This window comes from Embiotoca jacksoni, unplaced genomic scaffold (genome assembly GCF_022577435.1).
Source record: "Embiotoca jacksoni isolate LCO1_2020_lvr unplaced genomic scaffold, fEmbJac1.0.p SCAF_52, whole genome shotgun sequence".
NCBI lineage: Eukaryota > Metazoa > Chordata > Actinopteri > Embiotocidae > Embiotoca > Embiotoca jacksoni.
In genome coordinates this window covers 144,045-162,500 of record NW_027185406.1, presented here as the reverse complement: position 1 = coordinate 162,500, position 18,456 = coordinate 144,045, and the positions used below count along the sequence as shown (strand labels likewise).

At 43.6% G+C, this 18,456-nt stretch overlaps 1 protein-coding gene across 1 annotated transcript in view; it reads right to left on the bottom strand.

Annotated features, from left to right (window-relative positions):
- The window catches only part of afdna (afadin, adherens junction formation factor a), a 74,470-nt gene that overhangs the window by 29,699 nt on the left and 26,315 nt on the right, over window positions 1-18,456 (bottom strand). The window contains 15 exon segments of the mRNA XM_069172353.1: window positions 1,336-1,442; window positions 1,759-1,957; window positions 2,198-2,341; window positions 2,978-3,243; window positions 3,688-3,782; window positions 4,302-4,447; window positions 8,392-8,597; window positions 10,546-10,613; window positions 10,743-10,813; window positions 11,368-11,437; window positions 13,920-14,170; window positions 14,633-14,727; window positions 15,517-15,561; window positions 17,069-17,209; window positions 17,544-17,628. Of these exon segments, the coding sequence (XP_069028454.1) occupies window positions 1,336-1,442; window positions 1,759-1,957; window positions 2,198-2,341; window positions 2,978-3,243; window positions 3,688-3,782; window positions 4,302-4,447; window positions 8,392-8,597; window positions 10,546-10,613; window positions 10,743-10,813; window positions 11,368-11,437; window positions 13,920-14,170; window positions 14,633-14,727; window positions 15,517-15,561; window positions 17,069-17,209; window positions 17,544-17,628 (1,989 nt within the window).

Sequence of the window (18,456 nt, the reverse complement as noted above, 5' to 3'; positions counted from 1 at the left end):
AAAAAAAACACCGGGAGGCGGTTCAGCAAGAAGCTAACTTCTAACGAAACAAAACAAAACAAAAAAACATGAATTGAAGATAATTATAATAAATGTCGGAAGTCTGAATGTTCTGCGTGTAATATTATATCAGCTCTGAAAAGTGTAAACAATCGACATCACGTCCTCCGCGCTGCTGAAGTGGACGCAGAGCAGAACTGTAGTCACACACCATTAATCAGAGTGTGTGTGTGTGTGTGTGTGTGTGTGTGTGTGTGTGTAACGGCTGCATTATGTCGAGACTACAGCCATGAAATAGTAGAGCAGGGATAAACAGACCAATTACAGAGGAAGTGTGTGTGTGTGTGTGTGTGTGTGTGTGTGTGTGTGTGTGTTTTGAAAAGAAGTCTATCATTTACTGCTCCGGGCTCACTCACTTCTGACTAACTAACTTCTACAGCGTGATTGGTGTTGATTAAAGTGTGTGTGTGTGTGTGTGTGTGTGTGTGTGTGTGTGTGTGTGTGGTCTCCCAGTTGGCAGGCAGTAATTAGTGACTTCAGAAGGAGCCATTTACTTTTCATGACGTACGTATATATACACACACACACACACACACACACACACACGCCTACCTTCTGGACGCGAATCAAAGCAGCTTGCAGGTTGAAACTTCTCTAAAAATAGTCAAACTATGCGAGTCGTTCTCCGACTCTTCGCTTCTGTTCAGGAACTGTTTTTTTTTTTTTACCTTTTTTAGTCCGACGGTTAGCTGGAAACCGATCGCGTGTTTTTCACGCTGTTGCTGCTCGACTTGAACTGGAAACTAAACTCTCTCCAAACATACACAGGCCGCCTCACCAACGAGCAGTATTTTGTTAACATGGGAATTCTTTTTAGCAGCATTTTGTTAAAAAGGGATTTAAAAAAAAAAAAATAAAAAAAATCGGCGCAATACTTTGTTAACGTGGAAACTTTATTTATTAACAGGACTTTTTTTTTTAGCAGTATTTTGTAAAAATGGGATATTTTTTTTTAGCAGTATTTTAAAATGTGAATTAGTTTTTGGCAGTATTTTGGACAAAGTAGTTGAAGCAAACGAACTGAAGAAACTCAAATCAAATCAAAGCCTTTTCAGCGCAACACGGAGGTGCGTCATGTTTTCTGCCGTCGTAGCAGATTTCAGTCCTCACGGCTTCTGTAAGTCAGCATTAACTGAACCCGCAAACTCCTCTGTGGCAGCAACTGTACCCAGGATGCCCCCACAACTTGTACACACACACACACACACACACACACACACACACACACACACACACACACACACACACACTGTGGTGAGAGTGTTACTGTCGTACCATTTCAGAGCTATCAGCAGCAGAGAAGTGGCTGTCGCAGTCAGCTCCTTCAAAGTGGACGGTCCAGGTACCGGGAGAGCGTGGGTGAGGCACCAACCTGCAAAAACCTGTCAGAGGAAACACACAATCACACACACACACACACATTATAGTAGTTTAAAGCCAAATTAATTCACTTTCCAAATCACTTGTTTTGTCACAAAAAGAGCTTAAAATTTTGAGATACTCAATTTACTTTGAGTTGCTACAATTAAGAAGCAGAAAACATGTTGGGGGTATTTGTCTCTTAAAAAAACATATAAATAGCTGCAAAATAATGATAACAAACGAATTTGAAGTAAACTTTTAAAATGCAAAAAATATATACAAACATGATTTTTTTTTTTTTTTTAGGGAGGGGGTTGGGGGGGGTGAAAAGGTCACCTCTCTGCAGCAGCGGGTCCAGGAAGTCCTGCAGGCCGTTGGGGAGGCTGCGCACCACGTCGCAGGAGTACCCGTCCTCGGGCAGCAGGAAGGGCAGCTGCAGGTCCGGGTCCTCCTCCAGCTGCACCTCCCGGCCATCGCTCCTCGCCAGCTCGTCCGCCGTGTTCTCCGCCACCGCCACCACGTGGTCGATCAGCTCCTGCGCGCGCACGCACGCACACACACACACACACACACTTTTATTACTTTCATAATTTGTTTGGTCTGCAGTAAGAAAATAGTAGAAAAGAAAATACCCATTATAGTAGTTTAAAGCCAAATTAATGCATTTAAAAAAAAATTGCTTGTTTTGTCTCAAAAAAAAGAGCTTCAAATTTAGAGATATTGAATTTACTTTGATAAAAAAAAAAAAACAGATATTTTAAAAAGGCCCCCCCACCGGCGGGATGTACGGCTCGTCGGGGGCGCAGTGGTAGTTGGTCATGAGCGCGTGCAGCTGCAGCGAGTTGAGCTTGAAGCAGGTGTTGTGGATGTTCTGCACGTCCTGCATGGAGTATTTGTCCATCGTCAGCAGGGTGGTGGCCTGGAGGACACACACACACACACACACACACACACACACACACACACACACACACACACACACACACACACACACACAGTTTGCTTAACGTTTGAAATCACAGTTTTTAATGTTTCAAGCGTTCGTTACTATAGCAACTATCCTCAACTTGACAACTCAACTTTTGCCGGCAACCGAAACAACGGGAACGACTGCACCTCCGACCAAAAGGCGTTTTTGTTGTTGTTGTTGTTGCCATTAATCAATTAGTCCTGTGAATTTAAATAAATAAATTGCAGCTGCTTTCCGGCGAGCCGACCAATCAGCGGTCTGCAGTGTTTACACATCGACTTGAAGCACCAGCGCAGATTGTTTTAAATCTCAGCGGAGGTGATGGCAAAAAAAAAAAACACACAAAAAAAAACACAAAAAATCTGAAGATACGATCCACAAATTTTGCACGACCGAAAAAAAAAAAGTAATCGGCGGTTGCGGCGTAATTAAAGTTTTAAACAAATGAAATCACTAATATCACTCTAAGTATGTCTGATGCTAAAAATAAACCTAAATCTCTGAATCTCCTCTCCCCTCTCCTCTTCCTCCCCTCCCCCTTTCCTCTCCTCCCCTCTTCCTCCCCCCTCTCCTCCCCCCTCTCACCTGCACTATCCGGCTGAGGTGGCAGTCAGCGGCGAGCTCCAGCCCCTGTTTCTCTGCCCAGGCCTCGATGTGGCTGAGCTGCTGTCGGAGGATGGCCCCCCAGTAGTGGCAGCAGAGCCCCGACTCGGTGTCGGTCACCAGCTTGTTGAAGAGCCACATGTTGATGAAGTGGAAGAGCTGCGAGAAGAGCTGGATGGTCAGAGCGGCGTTGACCCGGCAGCGCCGCAGCAGCGACATGGCGCCCGTCAGCGTGTGCAGGACGTCCTCTGGGGAGAATGAGTGACAGGAAATATATTTAAAAAAAAATAAACATCCAACACACAGAACATGTTGAACTTCCGGCTTTTAAATTCATATTTGTTTAAATTCTTAGTTTCGGGAGATAAAACACTCGAGTAAAAATGTTCCAAAGGAGTCAAGACACCTCTTAATGATGGTGAAGATAAACCAGAGTGATTATTAAGTTATGGATAAAACATGAAAAGAAAAAAAACAAAACATTTCAAAGGTTTTCAGACTTTCTTTCTAATTTTTGCTTTTCCCTTCATGTCATATAACGACTTTTAAATCCCTTTTGGGCCTCGAATAAATTATGAAAGTGCCAAAAAATATGAGAAAAATGTGCAGAAACTCTGTCGCGAGGGGACATTAGGTCATAAAAACTCATTTGCTTCCATGCTGCGTTGTGTTTGTGTGTTTGTCCACGTTACCGATCTTCGGTCTCTGAGGATTATGCTCCTCGGGGTCGTCCAGGAAGGCCGGCATGTAGTTGTTCAGATCAGCCTGGAGACAGTGGACCAAGTACCTGCACACACACACACACAGATATAAATACTTTCAGAATCAAAAACTGGTGAACAACTAGGTTATAAAGTAGTTGGCGGCCATTTTTAGAGCAACTACAGCCGCTAACGTTAAATGTTTTGCGAAATATTGTTGTTCTGTAAAATATGTTTTCTAAAAAAAAAAAAAGTGTGTTTAGTGAAATATTTTGCCGTTTTCAAAATTGTTTTTGTGTTTTGTGAAATCTTTTGTGCGTTTCTGTGAAATGTTTTTGTTGTTGTTGCGTTTGACCCTTTAGGGCCACCGTAGGCTTGCACACCTCCCATCTAAGTTGTCTAAAATTGTCAAGTCAGCTGATTTGTCTCACAGTATCGATCTTAAAATCTTTGATATGATCCAAAGATTTCCAAACAAAAACCTTTAAAAAAAAAAATGTCTGTCTGGGACATCCCTTAAAACCCTCACACAGGTCTAATTATGACACTAGCTCCGCCCCCTTCTCCCCCTCCCTCACAACCACACAGGTGCGCCCCAGACTGACTTGAAGGCCATCTGCACCAGGTGGGCGAGGATGTCCTGAGCGTCCAGGGTGACGCGACTCAGGTCTCGGTCCTGCTTGACGAAGTTGAGCAGCTCGGAGGCGTTGGCCATCCAGAAAGCCAGCGCTCCCGCGATGTTCTTCTGCTTCTGTAAACGCACCAATCACGGCCAAGCGCACACGCACACGCACACGCACACGCACACGGAGAGAGAAAACAGAGGAGGCCGAGGTCAGAGCAGCAGAGACCGAAGAGTTAAGAGGAAGGCAGGAGACAGGAGGAGGAGGGCTTTCTGTTTTGAGTGGCAGCCAGAAGGAGCAGTTGTTACATCAGGGATAGACTCATGCCCCGCCCACCCCGCCCCGCCCCGCCCCTCTAAAAAAAAAAAAAAGCCGACCCGGCGTCGAGAACAAAGAGCGGTCGTCACCGTCGGATCAATGGAAGACACTCGAAAAAACAAAAGTGTCCTCGTTTCTTTTACATCTTCCAACATCTTAATTAAGGGAAATAAAATAATAAACCGTTTTGACGTCGAGGTGACGTCCTCCTTTTTCCCTCCCGGACACACGACTCACACCGTCGTTCTCCAGGTCACCAGACACCGGCCGTCTCAACAAACAACTGCATTTCCTTTCTTTTTTTTGTTTGTTTTGCTTCTGGTCAAATTTGAACCGCAACAGGATCAGCAGGAATCCGTTGACTTCCATTATAACAACCAAATTGATTTGAACTGCCTTATTATTGTAATTATTACAATAGTAATTATTGTTACTATTGATTAGCTGTGAAGTCATTTTATTCAAGTATATTTCTGATACGTTTTGAACTCGTGATTGACATACCAACAAGTCTGAAGCTCACTAATTATAGGATATCTACTGTTTGTAAAGACTAATTAAGAGGGCGTGGCCTGAGGAGGCAGCGTAGATTTGGGGGTGGGGTTAAGTATATAAGTGGGCGGGTCTTTATTTTAATGTATAACAAAGCTGCTTTGAGTTTAATTACTGCCGTTTACATGTAATGTTCCTTTTTTTATTTTTTTTCCCCAGACACGAAGGGAACTCTCGACAAGAATTTGCGATTAAGAAAATTTCCCCCAAAAATTTTCAACATGTTCCTTTAACGATCAAAACATTTCATTATTTTTTAAAAAACTATTACATCATCGTCGTCGTCGTCAGAGTCCTCAGAGGACGGAGCTCGGTGTCTGATGAGCTGATTGGTTCATTTCCCCCGCCACTCAAGAGAGGGAGGAAATGTGCAAAAGCTGCCGCCCCCCCCCCTCCCCCCGCATACCTCCCGCACTCACCTATCCCCGCCTCGAAAAAAAACGTAACACAAATCAAACAAAAATAAATAAATAAGAAAACAACCCTTCATTCAGAACAGCCAGAGAATGAGACGCTGAGCCGAGAGCATCCAAAACAAAACATTTAGGAGACGTTTAAAAAAAACAACACAGATGGATGTTTGGAACATTTTAAACAGACAAATGAAGCAAGAGGAGGTCAGAGGGACGCGACTTGTCCTCTCGTCCACACTGTTGAGTAGAAGCAAGACATGATGATGTCATACAAACATGGATGCCAGAATTCAAAAAGACGATGTTGAGAGGAGAGCGGTTTGCTTTTTGTTTTTTTGCCGGTTGTTTTTGTTTTGTTTTTTTAGTACCAGGCAGGTCCAGGAAGCTGAATGGAAGTATTAGTCGGGGTTTGATGTTGCTGTTGTTGCTTAGTTTTTCCAGCTGTAGGGTCGGGGGACGCATTATTATCATCACGGCTTGGGTTTATTTTTTAGTTTTTTTTTTTACATTTCTGTTAGAATGGAGAAAAAGAAGCAGCAGCAACAATGAAGGGCTGGTTTTTAAAATAAATAAAAAATAAAGCAGAGGGAGAGAGAGAGAGGAGAGACGTAGAGAGCAAAAAGAAAAAAGGCAGATTAATAGAAGAAAGCCGGAGGTATTGATGAGGCCGGGCGACGTGATTGTTTTACATTATCAGTGCTTCTACGTCATCGGATCCGTCTTGAAATAAAGGTTTCTTTCCTTTTCTAGCTGTCAGGACTTAAAGTTTCAGGCAAAAAGGAAATAAAACTTCAAAATTAATGGTTTAAAATACAATTTAATGTCAAGTATGTACTTTTGTTTTTGCCATTAAATAGACTCCTCCTTCTTTTAAAGGGAAATAAAACTTCTTTTTTTTCCCAATGAAGAACAAGTTCGTTTCTATAAAAAAAAAAATTAAAAAAATTTAATCTATACATTTCAAAGTGTTTTGATTTTGACTTGTGCTGCTTTTTTTTTTTTTTCAATCATTCTAAATAAACGCATCCACATGAAAGTATGAAGTACATATAAAAGAAGGAGAGCGTTATCAAACCATTTTACAACATATTTTTGCGATTTTATTTGATTATTTCTACGTTTAGTGATCTGAGAAACACTACTAATAATATTTAAACACGAACGAGGTTTGTAGTAGCTTTTTACCACTTACGAAATATAGTACTTCACTGTAATTTTGATTCGTCACATTTCAATACGCAATATTCAGCAGACTTCTCTAAAACTAGCTCAATTTTTATTTAAAGCTAAAATACAAGTTAATTTTTTTTTTTTACAAAAAACAATGTTAAAAGTTGCATTAAACTTTCCTTATTGCGTAAAATCTGAAACATCGGGCAGAGAAAAAAAAAAAATCAACTCATGTTATTATTCATGATATTTTGTAAATGTTGTTATACTTTCCCACAATGAGGGTTTTATTGTGAAAACTCACGTTTTATTTCTTCCAGTTTATTTCCTGTTTTCTTCCTTAGGTCTGAAAAAGACGAAAAATATCGCAAAAAGGTTTTATAGGAGCGTTTTAGTCGTTAGTCACCTCGTAAAACTCCTTTAAATCGCAGATTTGCATGTAAAACATTACGATGCACTGTAAAACTTTTTTTTTGTTTTATCCACATCGCCCACCCTGAGAAAATGAGAGATATAAAGAGTGAAAGTAAGAGATAGAGCGAGAGAGAGAGGTAGACGAGTCTTTAGCAGCCAATCATGGTGTGCCATTGTGCTATCCTACCTGATCCCCTTCAGGAATCTCCTGGATGGAAGGAAGAGGAAGAGGAAGAAGAAGAGGAAGAGGAGGAGGAGGAGGAGGACACGTTCACAGGACAGAGAGAAAACACGTCAACAGCTACAGTATGGACACAACCGTGTAAAAAACACACACAACAGACACACACACAGATACACTTCGACACACACATGGTCATGGTTTTACAGTGTAAAGCCATCTTGAATGAGTTAAAAGACACAAACTTGACGAAAAGGTCGGCTGAGAAAACATCACAGAGTGTGTGTGTGTGTGTGTGTGTGTGTGTGTGTGTGTGTGTGTGTGTGTGTACTACTGCTGCGTTGCAAATGTCGTACTTGTGTACTAACACTCTCTGTTTTACAGTGCATAAGGGCGTTTGTCAGAGCTGTGGAGTACATAAAACATGCAGCGCACTACAAGTACCAGGATGACGCACTCATAAAAAAAAAAGGTAAAAAAAAAGAAAAAGAAGAAGAAGTGTGAAACTCCGGACGCTTTCCATCCTATGAGGAAGTGGGCGGGACTTAAAGAATTTTCAAATTAAAGCGTTTTAGATGTAGTAATTCATCTCCACACGATAACAGGAAAATGTCCCGAGCGCGCAAACGCAACACACGAACACTCCCGATGCAGCTTACGAGCACCGTCGGAAGCAGGAAGCTTCCGCATTCCCACGTTTCCTCAGCGGCTTCGACATATTTCCCCCGACACTCTACAAAAGCGAAATCCAGCTACAAACGGACGGAAAATAGATCGAGTCTTGCAGTGTGTGTGTGTGTGTGTGCGAACATCTGGCTGCGAGCTCAACAAATAAAAAGTCCAAATGCACCGAGAAATGAAGAACCGTTGAGAAAAGCTGCAAAGAGGCAACAAACAAACAAACAAACAAACAAACACACACACCTCACAACGACTGTCGTAGTTCGCGAGAACAAAATAGTCACATTTCGACTGAAGTGCACCGAACGAAGAAGAAGAAGTGAAAAGCGGCGGCGCTACTGACCTGGATGACTCCTTCCATCATGCTCACCATCTTGTTGACGATGGCGATGACCTTGTGCGTGCGCTCCGACGGCGACATGTCGGGCCGGTAGGTGGGCGACAGGACGTAGCGGCAGGCCATGTACAGGACGTAGGTGGGCGAGAGCTTGAAGTGAACGGTGGAGCTGTTGGTGTAGTTGATGATGGCGGAGAGGAAGGTGTCTTCGGCTGGGGGGGGGGGGGGGGGGGGGGGAGGGAAAGCGTGCGCAGAAGAAAAACTAAACACCAATGTTGAGGTTTTTTTTTTTGTTTTTTTTTTTTAAGTAGCTGCTTTATGTCCGACATAATATATATATTTTTTTCTTTTTATTGAGATTTGACGTACACGGTGTAGAAAAGCTTCCAGCTCAGAAAAAAGAGGGCGGAAGTGCCTTAAAGCTGCAATACCACCGATCGCCACTAGAGGGCGGCTCCAAAAAAGCGGCGGTTTCCGTGGACTCCCCATTCAACTTCTCGAATCAAGTTTTTTGTTGTTTGTTAGCAAAAGTCATTCTCACGCTGGGAAACAATTTTTTTAATCGTATTTATTTATGTTTTTTTCGTCAACATATGTGTTTACCTTCTGTGTTGGATCCAAAACTGTTTTAAGTTCCCTTTTTTTTTTGTTGCGCACCGATATTAAAAACACATCTCTGTTCATCAAAATTACATCTTTAGAAATTACATCCAGTTTAATGATACGGAAAGCTCCGCCCACTTCCCAAAAGTCTGAGTTTTGTGCCTGAATCCAACTTCCACTGTAGTTTCAAACTAGAAAAAATATTCAGCCCTATTCAATGTTGACTGCTAATGCCCCCCCTCCTCCCCCCAGTGCATTGTGGGTACTCCACCAACTTTTTTTTTTTTTTTTGCGATCAGTGGAAAACCCCTCCTTTAGCATGAAAAAACAAAAAAAACAAACAGATGATCTCTCACTTTTTCCCCGACTATACAGCGTTATACTTAGTGCTCGCCGAGACGCACCGGAGGGCCCCGAACACGAGGAAAAAGTCAATAAACAGAAGTGGTACAGAAGACAAAAAGCAAACAGCCAGAAGAGCTCGGAGACGGTGGGAAACGTCCGGTACCAGAATTTTTTTTTTTTTTTTAAAAACACTTATCGGACTTTTTTAATGCTGCTTGGAACTTCATTAAGATGAATTTAACAACCGAAACAGCTCTGACTGGATTCCTCTAATAAAGGATATGGGAGATGATATTTTCTTTTTATTATACTATTAAGAGAGGAATGTACCGTACAAATACAGACTGACCTGTGGCTAAAAGAACGACTAGAAATGAAGTGGGGGGGAAAGTGTATTTAAAGCGGCAGCTGGCAGGAAAGAAGATATATCGACTTCTGACAAAACATCGTAACCCAAAAGTTACCGATACCAGACGGCACCGGGCGAAAACAAAAGGCCAGTTTGAGTAACGTATATTATAGATTTGTTTATATTTTACCCACAGACCGTATATAAAAGTATTTCGTAGCTTCGGGCTAAGAAAAATGAGCCCGATGCGGAAAGTGCCTTAAAGCTGCAATACCACCGAGTGCCACTAGAGGTTGACTCCCAAAAACAATTTCGGTTTCCATAGACTCCCATTCAACTGGTCTCGTGAAATTCTCAGTCAAATAAAATATCTCTATCGCTAATTTCACTCTTTCGTATTAGTTTTTCGGGCGGTCCATCTAGAAATAATCACTCATTAGAAAAATAAGCTTCAAAAAGCCGTGTTTTTGGGGGGCGTGTCAGTTTGATTGACAGGCCTGTGGTGTGCAGTAAGTTTACGGCGAGTCGGTGGGCGGGAACGTATTATCGCAGAGTTAACCCGGTTTGTCCAAATATGGTCACATCCTGCTCCAAACCGCTAGCATTCCGAACTCGAGTACGTATTACTGCCTTTTTTTTCTCGTTTTAATCTGAGATCTGATTTCTCTGCAAAAGATAGACTACTTTTATTTCCGTTTATGAAAGGATTTTATTTTTGTGATAATCTGTCTGAACTCAAAGGGCCTCCGACTCGCCTCCATTAACGGTGACACACTTATCGAATACCGCTACCGTCAGCAGGTCAGAGGTTCAATAGTTTCCACCTATCGACCGGAGAGGCCGGAAAAAAAAAAAATACTCACAGTTGTCTCTGAACTCGATGCCGGCTGGAAGAGTCAACTCCGTTCGGTCTGCTGAAATGTCCTGAGACCTTTGAAGAGGACAGAATAACAGCGTGAGAAGGGGAGGAGGCCGGAGGGAGAGGGGGGGGGGGGGACCTAAGAGACGGCGGAGACGGATAAGGACAAACGGGAGGAGGGGGAGGGGGGGGGGGTCTCACCTGCTGTCCTGCTGCTCTCCTCTGATCATGGGTTTCACCATCCCTCGCTCCATCTCCAGCTTTCCTGAGCTCTGCACACACGCACACACACACACACACACACACAGGAAGATGAAGACGGTATAATAACTACTGTACTACGAGGCTTCAGGTTTCAACCCGTTTTGTTTGTCTCGGGTTCGACTCGCGTTTCTAGTCACAGGTCATGTTTCTGTTGTCTTTTTATAGAATACCAAACACACCGTGCTGCAGATGTATATCTGCATATAATAGATATATAATACCGCAGTAGCAAACGGCTTCCGGTACATTGGCAAGCATGCGTGTTTTTAAACGTAGAATACAAATCGAGAGCAGCTGCGAGTCGGACGATTGACGAGAAAATTAAACTGTCGAAAAACCAAAAATCCTTTTTTTAATTCATTTTCAGTATATTTTGCTTCAATTCAGTCTGTTTCAAGTGTAAAAATCAGGACGGTTTCAAAACACTTCACACTCGCAAAGATAACACGCGCAGCAAAACAAAAAATAACAAACAACACGTTAAAAGCGTCAACAAATCAAAAATAAAAGTGTTAACCTGGACCGACGGCAGCGAGACTAGAGGACGGTTCGGGGGTGTTACCTTGCTGGTGGGCAGGGCAGCTCCACTGTGGACGTCTCCGTGAAGGTCGAAGGTGGTTTCTGGTACGCTGCTGCAGCAGACACACACACACACACACACACACACACACACACACACACAGAGACACACACACACACAGGACATTCAGCGGTTACAGAGGTAGGAACTAACTGTGCTCTCCACAGCTGACGTTTCATTACTGACAAGAGCTCAGACTTAATCCACACACACACACACACACACACACACACACACACACACTTATCTAACTCGTTGTCAGCGGAGGAAGAGAGCCCGGATCGGACGCCTAAACAAACGCCTCACTAATATATGCAGGCAGATAGTTTGCTTTATACACACACACACACACACACACTTACATAACGGTCTAATTAGATGTAGAGATGCCAGGAGTTCTGACAAACAGCGAAGCCGGGATGCTGTGTGTGTGTGTGTGTGTGTGTGTGTGTGTGTGTGTGTGTGTGTGTGTGTGTGTGTGTGTGTGTGTGTGTCTGACATTTATTGAGTGTGAAAGCAGTCGGGTTTTAAAAAGACTTGCCTCTGCTTTTCACCCCCCCCCCCTCCCCCACCCACCCAACATGACAGCGGGGGCATCAAAGTGTCAAATAAAGAGCACACACACACACACACACACACACACGGCGGAGGTCTTCGTGACGTACACGACCAATCAGCAAGAAGCAGCCAGAAGTGGGTTAAACCATTAAATACTATTCCATGAAGGGAAACTTCTTTTAAACACACTTCTACATTCGATCTACTAATGAAGTCATCCCACCCCCATCCCACCCCCACCCCCACCCCACGCCTACCCCCAACACACACGAGGACCTTTTAAAACTCAAAAGCAGATCAACTTCACAGCAGATGTTGTTTTTTCTTTGTTTTTTTCACAGATCTTTTCAAGTCCAACCAGCTGCTCTCACATCTGCAGACACACACACACACACACACACCAGAGTCATGTGACCTCAGAGAGCGGACGGTCATGTGATCAAAGGCTCAGGCCCACACAAGCCGATTTTTTTTTTTAGGGGGTTTCACTGCGTCTCATAACATTTTTATGAACACCGACTTTGCCCTCGGTCAGTTTTTGATATGAAATGTATTTGAGAGGACGAAGCAGCGCCGCTAATATTATTAATACTGTTGATTTCTGACAGGTTCTTTTGCCTGTTTGTCGTTCTAATTGGTCGGCGAAAAAGAAGTCCGGGTTCGTTACATCTGTCAATCAAAGTCAAACAAACAAACTACAACGGGAAACGCCGATGAAATTAAACATACAATTTTTTTCGATATAATTTGAATTTTTTTTTTCTTCCTAACAATTGGCATTAAAAATAAAACTAATCTCTGCGTCGGAAACGTTTCCGTCCAGACCGAGTTAAGAGTGCAGCAGACGGAAAAGGTCCGAGAAAAACGCTTGTTCGCTACGAGATCACCTCCAAGAAACAAAACACAGCTTCTGCCAAATAAACGTAGAACTTCAAAGTCGGTAATCAGCCCTCTGAGCATCGCGACGCGACTCCGACTGAACGAGATCTCCCAGAAAAACTGCTCGGTAAAATTTTCCCCAAAATTGTTGGGACGATATTTCCCCAATTAAAAAAAAAAAACACATTTTCTCGGAGTGCCGAGTTCACAGAACGAGGACTCTTGTTGATCACGTCACTGTTCAAACACTTATTTCTAAAAGAAAAAATACTTGGCTGTACGTCCAACGAGCGCTCGTTTGCTAAACACACAAAATCTACATAAAGTCTTACACCTTCTCCCCCCCCCCCCTCCTCCCTTCTAACTACTTGAATAAAAGCTTTACTCCTTTCCGCCACTAACTTTTTATGACCTTAAGAAAACCACTTCGGGAAGTTATTTTTAAACATCTCAAACGTACTACGAAGTCCAACCGAAGAAAACTGATTTTTTTTTTTTTTAATTTCCCGTCTTGAATCATTTTGAAAGAAGGAGTTGAGGCAGAAACACACAGCTGAGAGTCGCTTACAACACCTCTCTCGCTCTCTCGCTCGTCCATTAAAAAGGGCAGCTCGGTCCAAAAAAAAAACCCTTCGTCTTCGTCGTCTCCTTCATTCATTCGTCTCTTAACGTGGGCTCCTTCACGTCTCCCTCTCGTTCTCCCGAGCGAGTGTGTGAAGCGACGGCGAAGCCGGAGGCCACACCCAGCAGCATGTTGATCAGATTAGAGGGCGCCCGCCCGCCATAACCCGAGACCTCCGCTCTTCTTCTTCTTCTCTCATTTCCTCGTTCTCTCCGGTCCATCCAACACCACACTTACTTCCCTCCTCCTCCTCCTCCTCCTCCCTTCCCCTTCATCTCCTGCTCCCGCCTGCCAACTCCAAACCTCATCCTCTCTTTCCTTCATCTGCAACAACACCCTTTTTTTTTTTTTTTTTTTTAGATGTAGGAAACTGCAGAGGATGAGGAGGACACACACACACACACACACACACACACACACACACACACACACGTCTACATTTACCCCCCCCCTCCCCCCTCGCTCCCCTCCTCACCCGGACTTGTGCCGGGTCCTCATCATGGCGGCGGGCTCCCTCTTCCCGCCCTGGTCGAACATCGGGTCCACGAACTTGAAGACGTGGGCGGAGCCGAACTGGAGGGTGGAGCCCGAGCGCAGCACCGTCGTCTCGGTGACGCGCTGGCCGTCGACGAAGGTGTCGGCGTCGGGGTTGTGCGGCGTCACCGTCACCATGCCCTCGCTGTGCATGAGGTTGCAGTGGTGGGGCAGGATCCCCGGGCCGAGCAGCTGGAGGGGGAAAAAAAAAAATATGTATATATTTAAACGTTTGGCTCCGTGGAGGGAAAACTGGGTTTGCAGCATCAACATTCCTGAACACAGATTGACATACACGAGTAAAAAAAAACAAAAAACAAAAAAACGTCCCAACTGGGTTTCCCAGAGTTATTTTTTATTATTGTTGCGCTCCAACATTTTTTATTTGATTTTCGAGAAAAACAAATTGTTCCAAGTAAGATTTTTGCGTAAAACTGCGGGGGAAAAAAATGCAGTTATTTATTTTTTTTGGCACTTTTATCCCCAAGAGCTCGCAAAATGTTACGAATTTTTTTTTTTTTTTTATTCCCGTCATTTTACACCCCCCCCCCCCCCCCCCGTCTCCCTCCAAAAAAAATCGAACATTATTGATCACAACAATAAGAACACTGCGATGTCGCCCATCGTCTGCGTTTTTCTGGTAACGCGGTTTACCTGGATGGCTCCGTCCTCCGTGCAGTCCGAGCCGACCTCGGTGATGCTGTGCTGGAGCCGGTACAGCTTGGGTTTGTCCCGCGAGTCCGACCCGTCTGGACACGGACACACACACACACCGATTTAGCACCGAGGGAGGGCGGCAAATTTAGATCTCAGAGAAATACGACACACGTTTCAACATCAAAACAATCGATACAAACTGGTGTGTGCTGCTAAAAAAGACCTGTGGTGTGTGTTTGTGTGTGTGTGTGTGTGTGTGTGTGTGTGTGTGTGTGTGTGTGGCTGCAGAGCAGTTACTGATTTATTAGTATGCAGGAGTTTAGTAAAAGCAAAGCGGTGCGTTAGTTCACTGAAGAGGAAGAAGATAAAACACGGGCTGGAAAAAAACAATTCAAAAAATGAATGTACATCATAAAAAAAGAAAACATCTCAGAGCACCTTAAAATAATACTGAAATGAACGAGCGGATAATATAACGAGGCTACGGTGTCTTTATTTCTGATCAAAATTGTATTTATTTACGTTATTAGAGGTCTTAATACCTCGCTGTATATTCAGTCTGGTGTCAAATATGACGATTTTAAACTCTTGTTTTTATTTTAAATCACTCAAAAAAAATGTTGCGGTGAGTATTCATGTTTGTGTGAGGGGACCCCTCCAGTATCAACAACAACAACAACACAGATACGACACGTAGCGCGGGGTGGGAGGGGAGTGTGTTCGACCGTTGTCAGCCAAAGGTGTGTGTGTGTGTGTGTGTGTGTGTGTGTGTGTGGAAAGGGGTGAGGGAGGAGTGGGGGAGAGTGGGGGAGAGGGGATGACCCCCCCCCAGGTAGCCACGGCAACGGACACAGAGGAGTGGGGTGCTGGTGGACGTTTACCTTCGTGGTGCCGATAGGCGTAGTAGGCATAGTGATTCCCTCGCCCTACGCAGGCAGGCAGGTACGGAGGTAGGAGGACACATGCACAGGCCCAACACGCACACGCACACGCACACACCATGCCAAAAGAAGGTGGGGAAGAAAACAGACATAGCAGAGGGTGAAAATGCAGCAAGGAGGGGGAAAAAAATGCAGAATTACCTTGTTAACCCATTAATTGCATGGGAGGACACACGCACAGACGCGCACGCACACACACACACACACACACACACACACGCACACACACACACACACACACACACACACACACACACACGCACAGACGCGCACGCACACACACGCACACACACCAAATCTAATTTTCCATCAGGGGCACCGACCCGTCAACCTTGGATGAAGTAAGTTGTGTTAGTATCTACCCCCCCGCCCTCCATTAGTTCTGATCAGTGAATGGCATAAAGAGGATGAAAGAGGCCGATAGAGAGAGAGAGAGGGGAGGGATCAGTAGCCAGAAAGAAGCTGTTAGAGGCGACGACGTGTCATTCTCTTCAAAACGCCCGAAAAAAAAAATAAAAAAAATAAAAACTTTTTGGGGATTTTGTGCTGCATTCCAGGAGTTTTATATTGTTATTAAAAAAACAACTTACCTTGTTGTTGTGCTTGTTGTCCGTTCAACCTGCCCCCGCGTACTTCGATTTTCAATTTCCCCACAATGCATTTTTTGTTTTTTTTTAAACTCCCAAATTAAACGCGTACATACATGCAACTTTCTCTGCTTTTTTTAAGACCATTAAAATGATTTTTCTCCCTTTGAACACAAACAAGAGCGTAACGTGACCAAACTAGTTCAGAAAAAGAAAAAAAAAAAAATCAAATTTAATATGCTGGTGTTGGCTGCTAAATAAATTCTGACATATTTCTGCCCTGCTTTTATTTTGAAAACACCTACATGCTTGTATATCTTGCCCGATAACATTTGACTTTAATCTGAAGGGAAAACAGTAAATAAAACTAGCAATGCTGCAATTTAAATGCTTTTCCATTAAATATTAAGATTAATTGACTTTTCTTTTTTGACTTCTCATAGTGTAACAACATCTGTTTTGAAAGCTTTGTAAGAGTTTCAAATTAAAGCTGTTGGATGAAGACAGTTCTTAAAGCTGTCTGCCAACAGAGTACATGTAATGTACTGCAGAGCTTACACTGCCGCCCGCTGGTCACTGTCTGCCATTACAGCAGCGGTCATGGAGAGGATCGACTTCCTCTGGTGCTACTAGAACAAGTGTCCCGTACGATGAGGCATTCAGGTTGACCCAGAAGGTCAGAGGTCAGAGGTCATCTCCCACAGTTGCACTGTGTTTTCTATTTAAGTGATGAACTTGGTTACCTTTTGGACCCAGGAATTGACCCGACAGCTTATTAACTAATTAATAAAGGAAATAATTATAATTTGCTGCCCTTTAATACAGGACTATCGTGTTGTGTGTGTGTGTGTGTGTGTGTGTGTGTGTGTGTGTGTGTGCCCCTGTGTGTGTTGTGGCGGGCGTACCTGGGCTCAGCTCCACCAGGTAAGGCAGTTTCTCGGGCGGCAGCGAGCTGTCCTTCCCCCGGACGCCCTTGTCCTCCACCTTGCGTCCCTTCCGTCCCTGATAGTCGGGAGGTCTCTTTTTTAGCTGGAACACTAACGCTCCTGAAGACGGCGGGAAAAACACACATCTGGCGTTACGTAAACACGTCAGGCACGTTGCGTTCGAATAATAAATAAAAACAATTTAAAAAAAAAAATATATATATATATATATATATATATATATAAAAAGTTAATAAATAAATCAGATCTGATTGTCTGATTCTTGAAACATTATTAGGAAGCGTTTTCTGATAAAAATTAAAAAGAAATAACTGTCATGACTGTAGGGCACCACAAGGGGGCGACAGCAACCAAGAAAAGAGGGAACAGAAAGTGAGAGTGGCACACTGTGATGAACCCAGTTGCATGTATGTGTGCGTGCGTGTTTTTATACCTCTGTCAGCAGGCCAGTCCCTGAAGATCTGCAGCGGACACTCCAGATCGTCCAGAATCGCCTCCTTGCCCGACTTGTCGTCTTGCTGCGAAACGAACAAAATGCAAATGTTACGAATGTAACTTCTGTTCTCTGAAGGAGAGGCGGAAACCAGTTACGACAACACATTTAGTACGGGACGGTCCCGATATATAGCCCGTGCAATGCGCGTCGTACGGACTGAATCCGACCGAACAGGAAACGGGACAGACAAATACAAAAAATTAAAATTAAAATTTTAAAAAATCAGTCGACTCAGCAATTAAAAGTAATGAGATTCTATGATTTCAGGTTGTTGAATGCACAGAGACTATTTATTTATTTTTTTTACCACATTTTTATTTTAACGCGAGGTTTTTTTTCGTTGTTACATCTAAAAAAAAAACATTTTAAAAATAAAAATTGTCCCGAGACCGAAGAGCGTTGTTACTACTTTTCATAATACTACTTTGCATCGTCTATGAGAGCAGCAGTTAGTTCGTACGTTTTTTTTTTGGCCGATCGTATGAGGACGGATATGGGAGAGGCTGTGGGGAGGACGGCCAAGTTCAACGTCACAGTCACACAAAAATACGCACAGACTCACACTCACACACACACACACACACACACACACACACACACACACACACACACACACACACACACAGATACACAGCATGTGCTGCTGCTGTAGCACTCAAGTCTGAAAGCAACTGAATTGCATTCCTCCTGAAGGTTTTTTGTGCCAAGTAGCATTCTGTTTCAATCTGCCAGGCGGGTGACGAGTGTGTGTGTGTGTGTGTGTGTGTGTGTGTGTGTGTGTGTGTGTGTGTGTGCGTGTGCGTGTGTGCGCGCATGACAGTGACCTTGACGTTCCTCCGTCCTCTCAGAA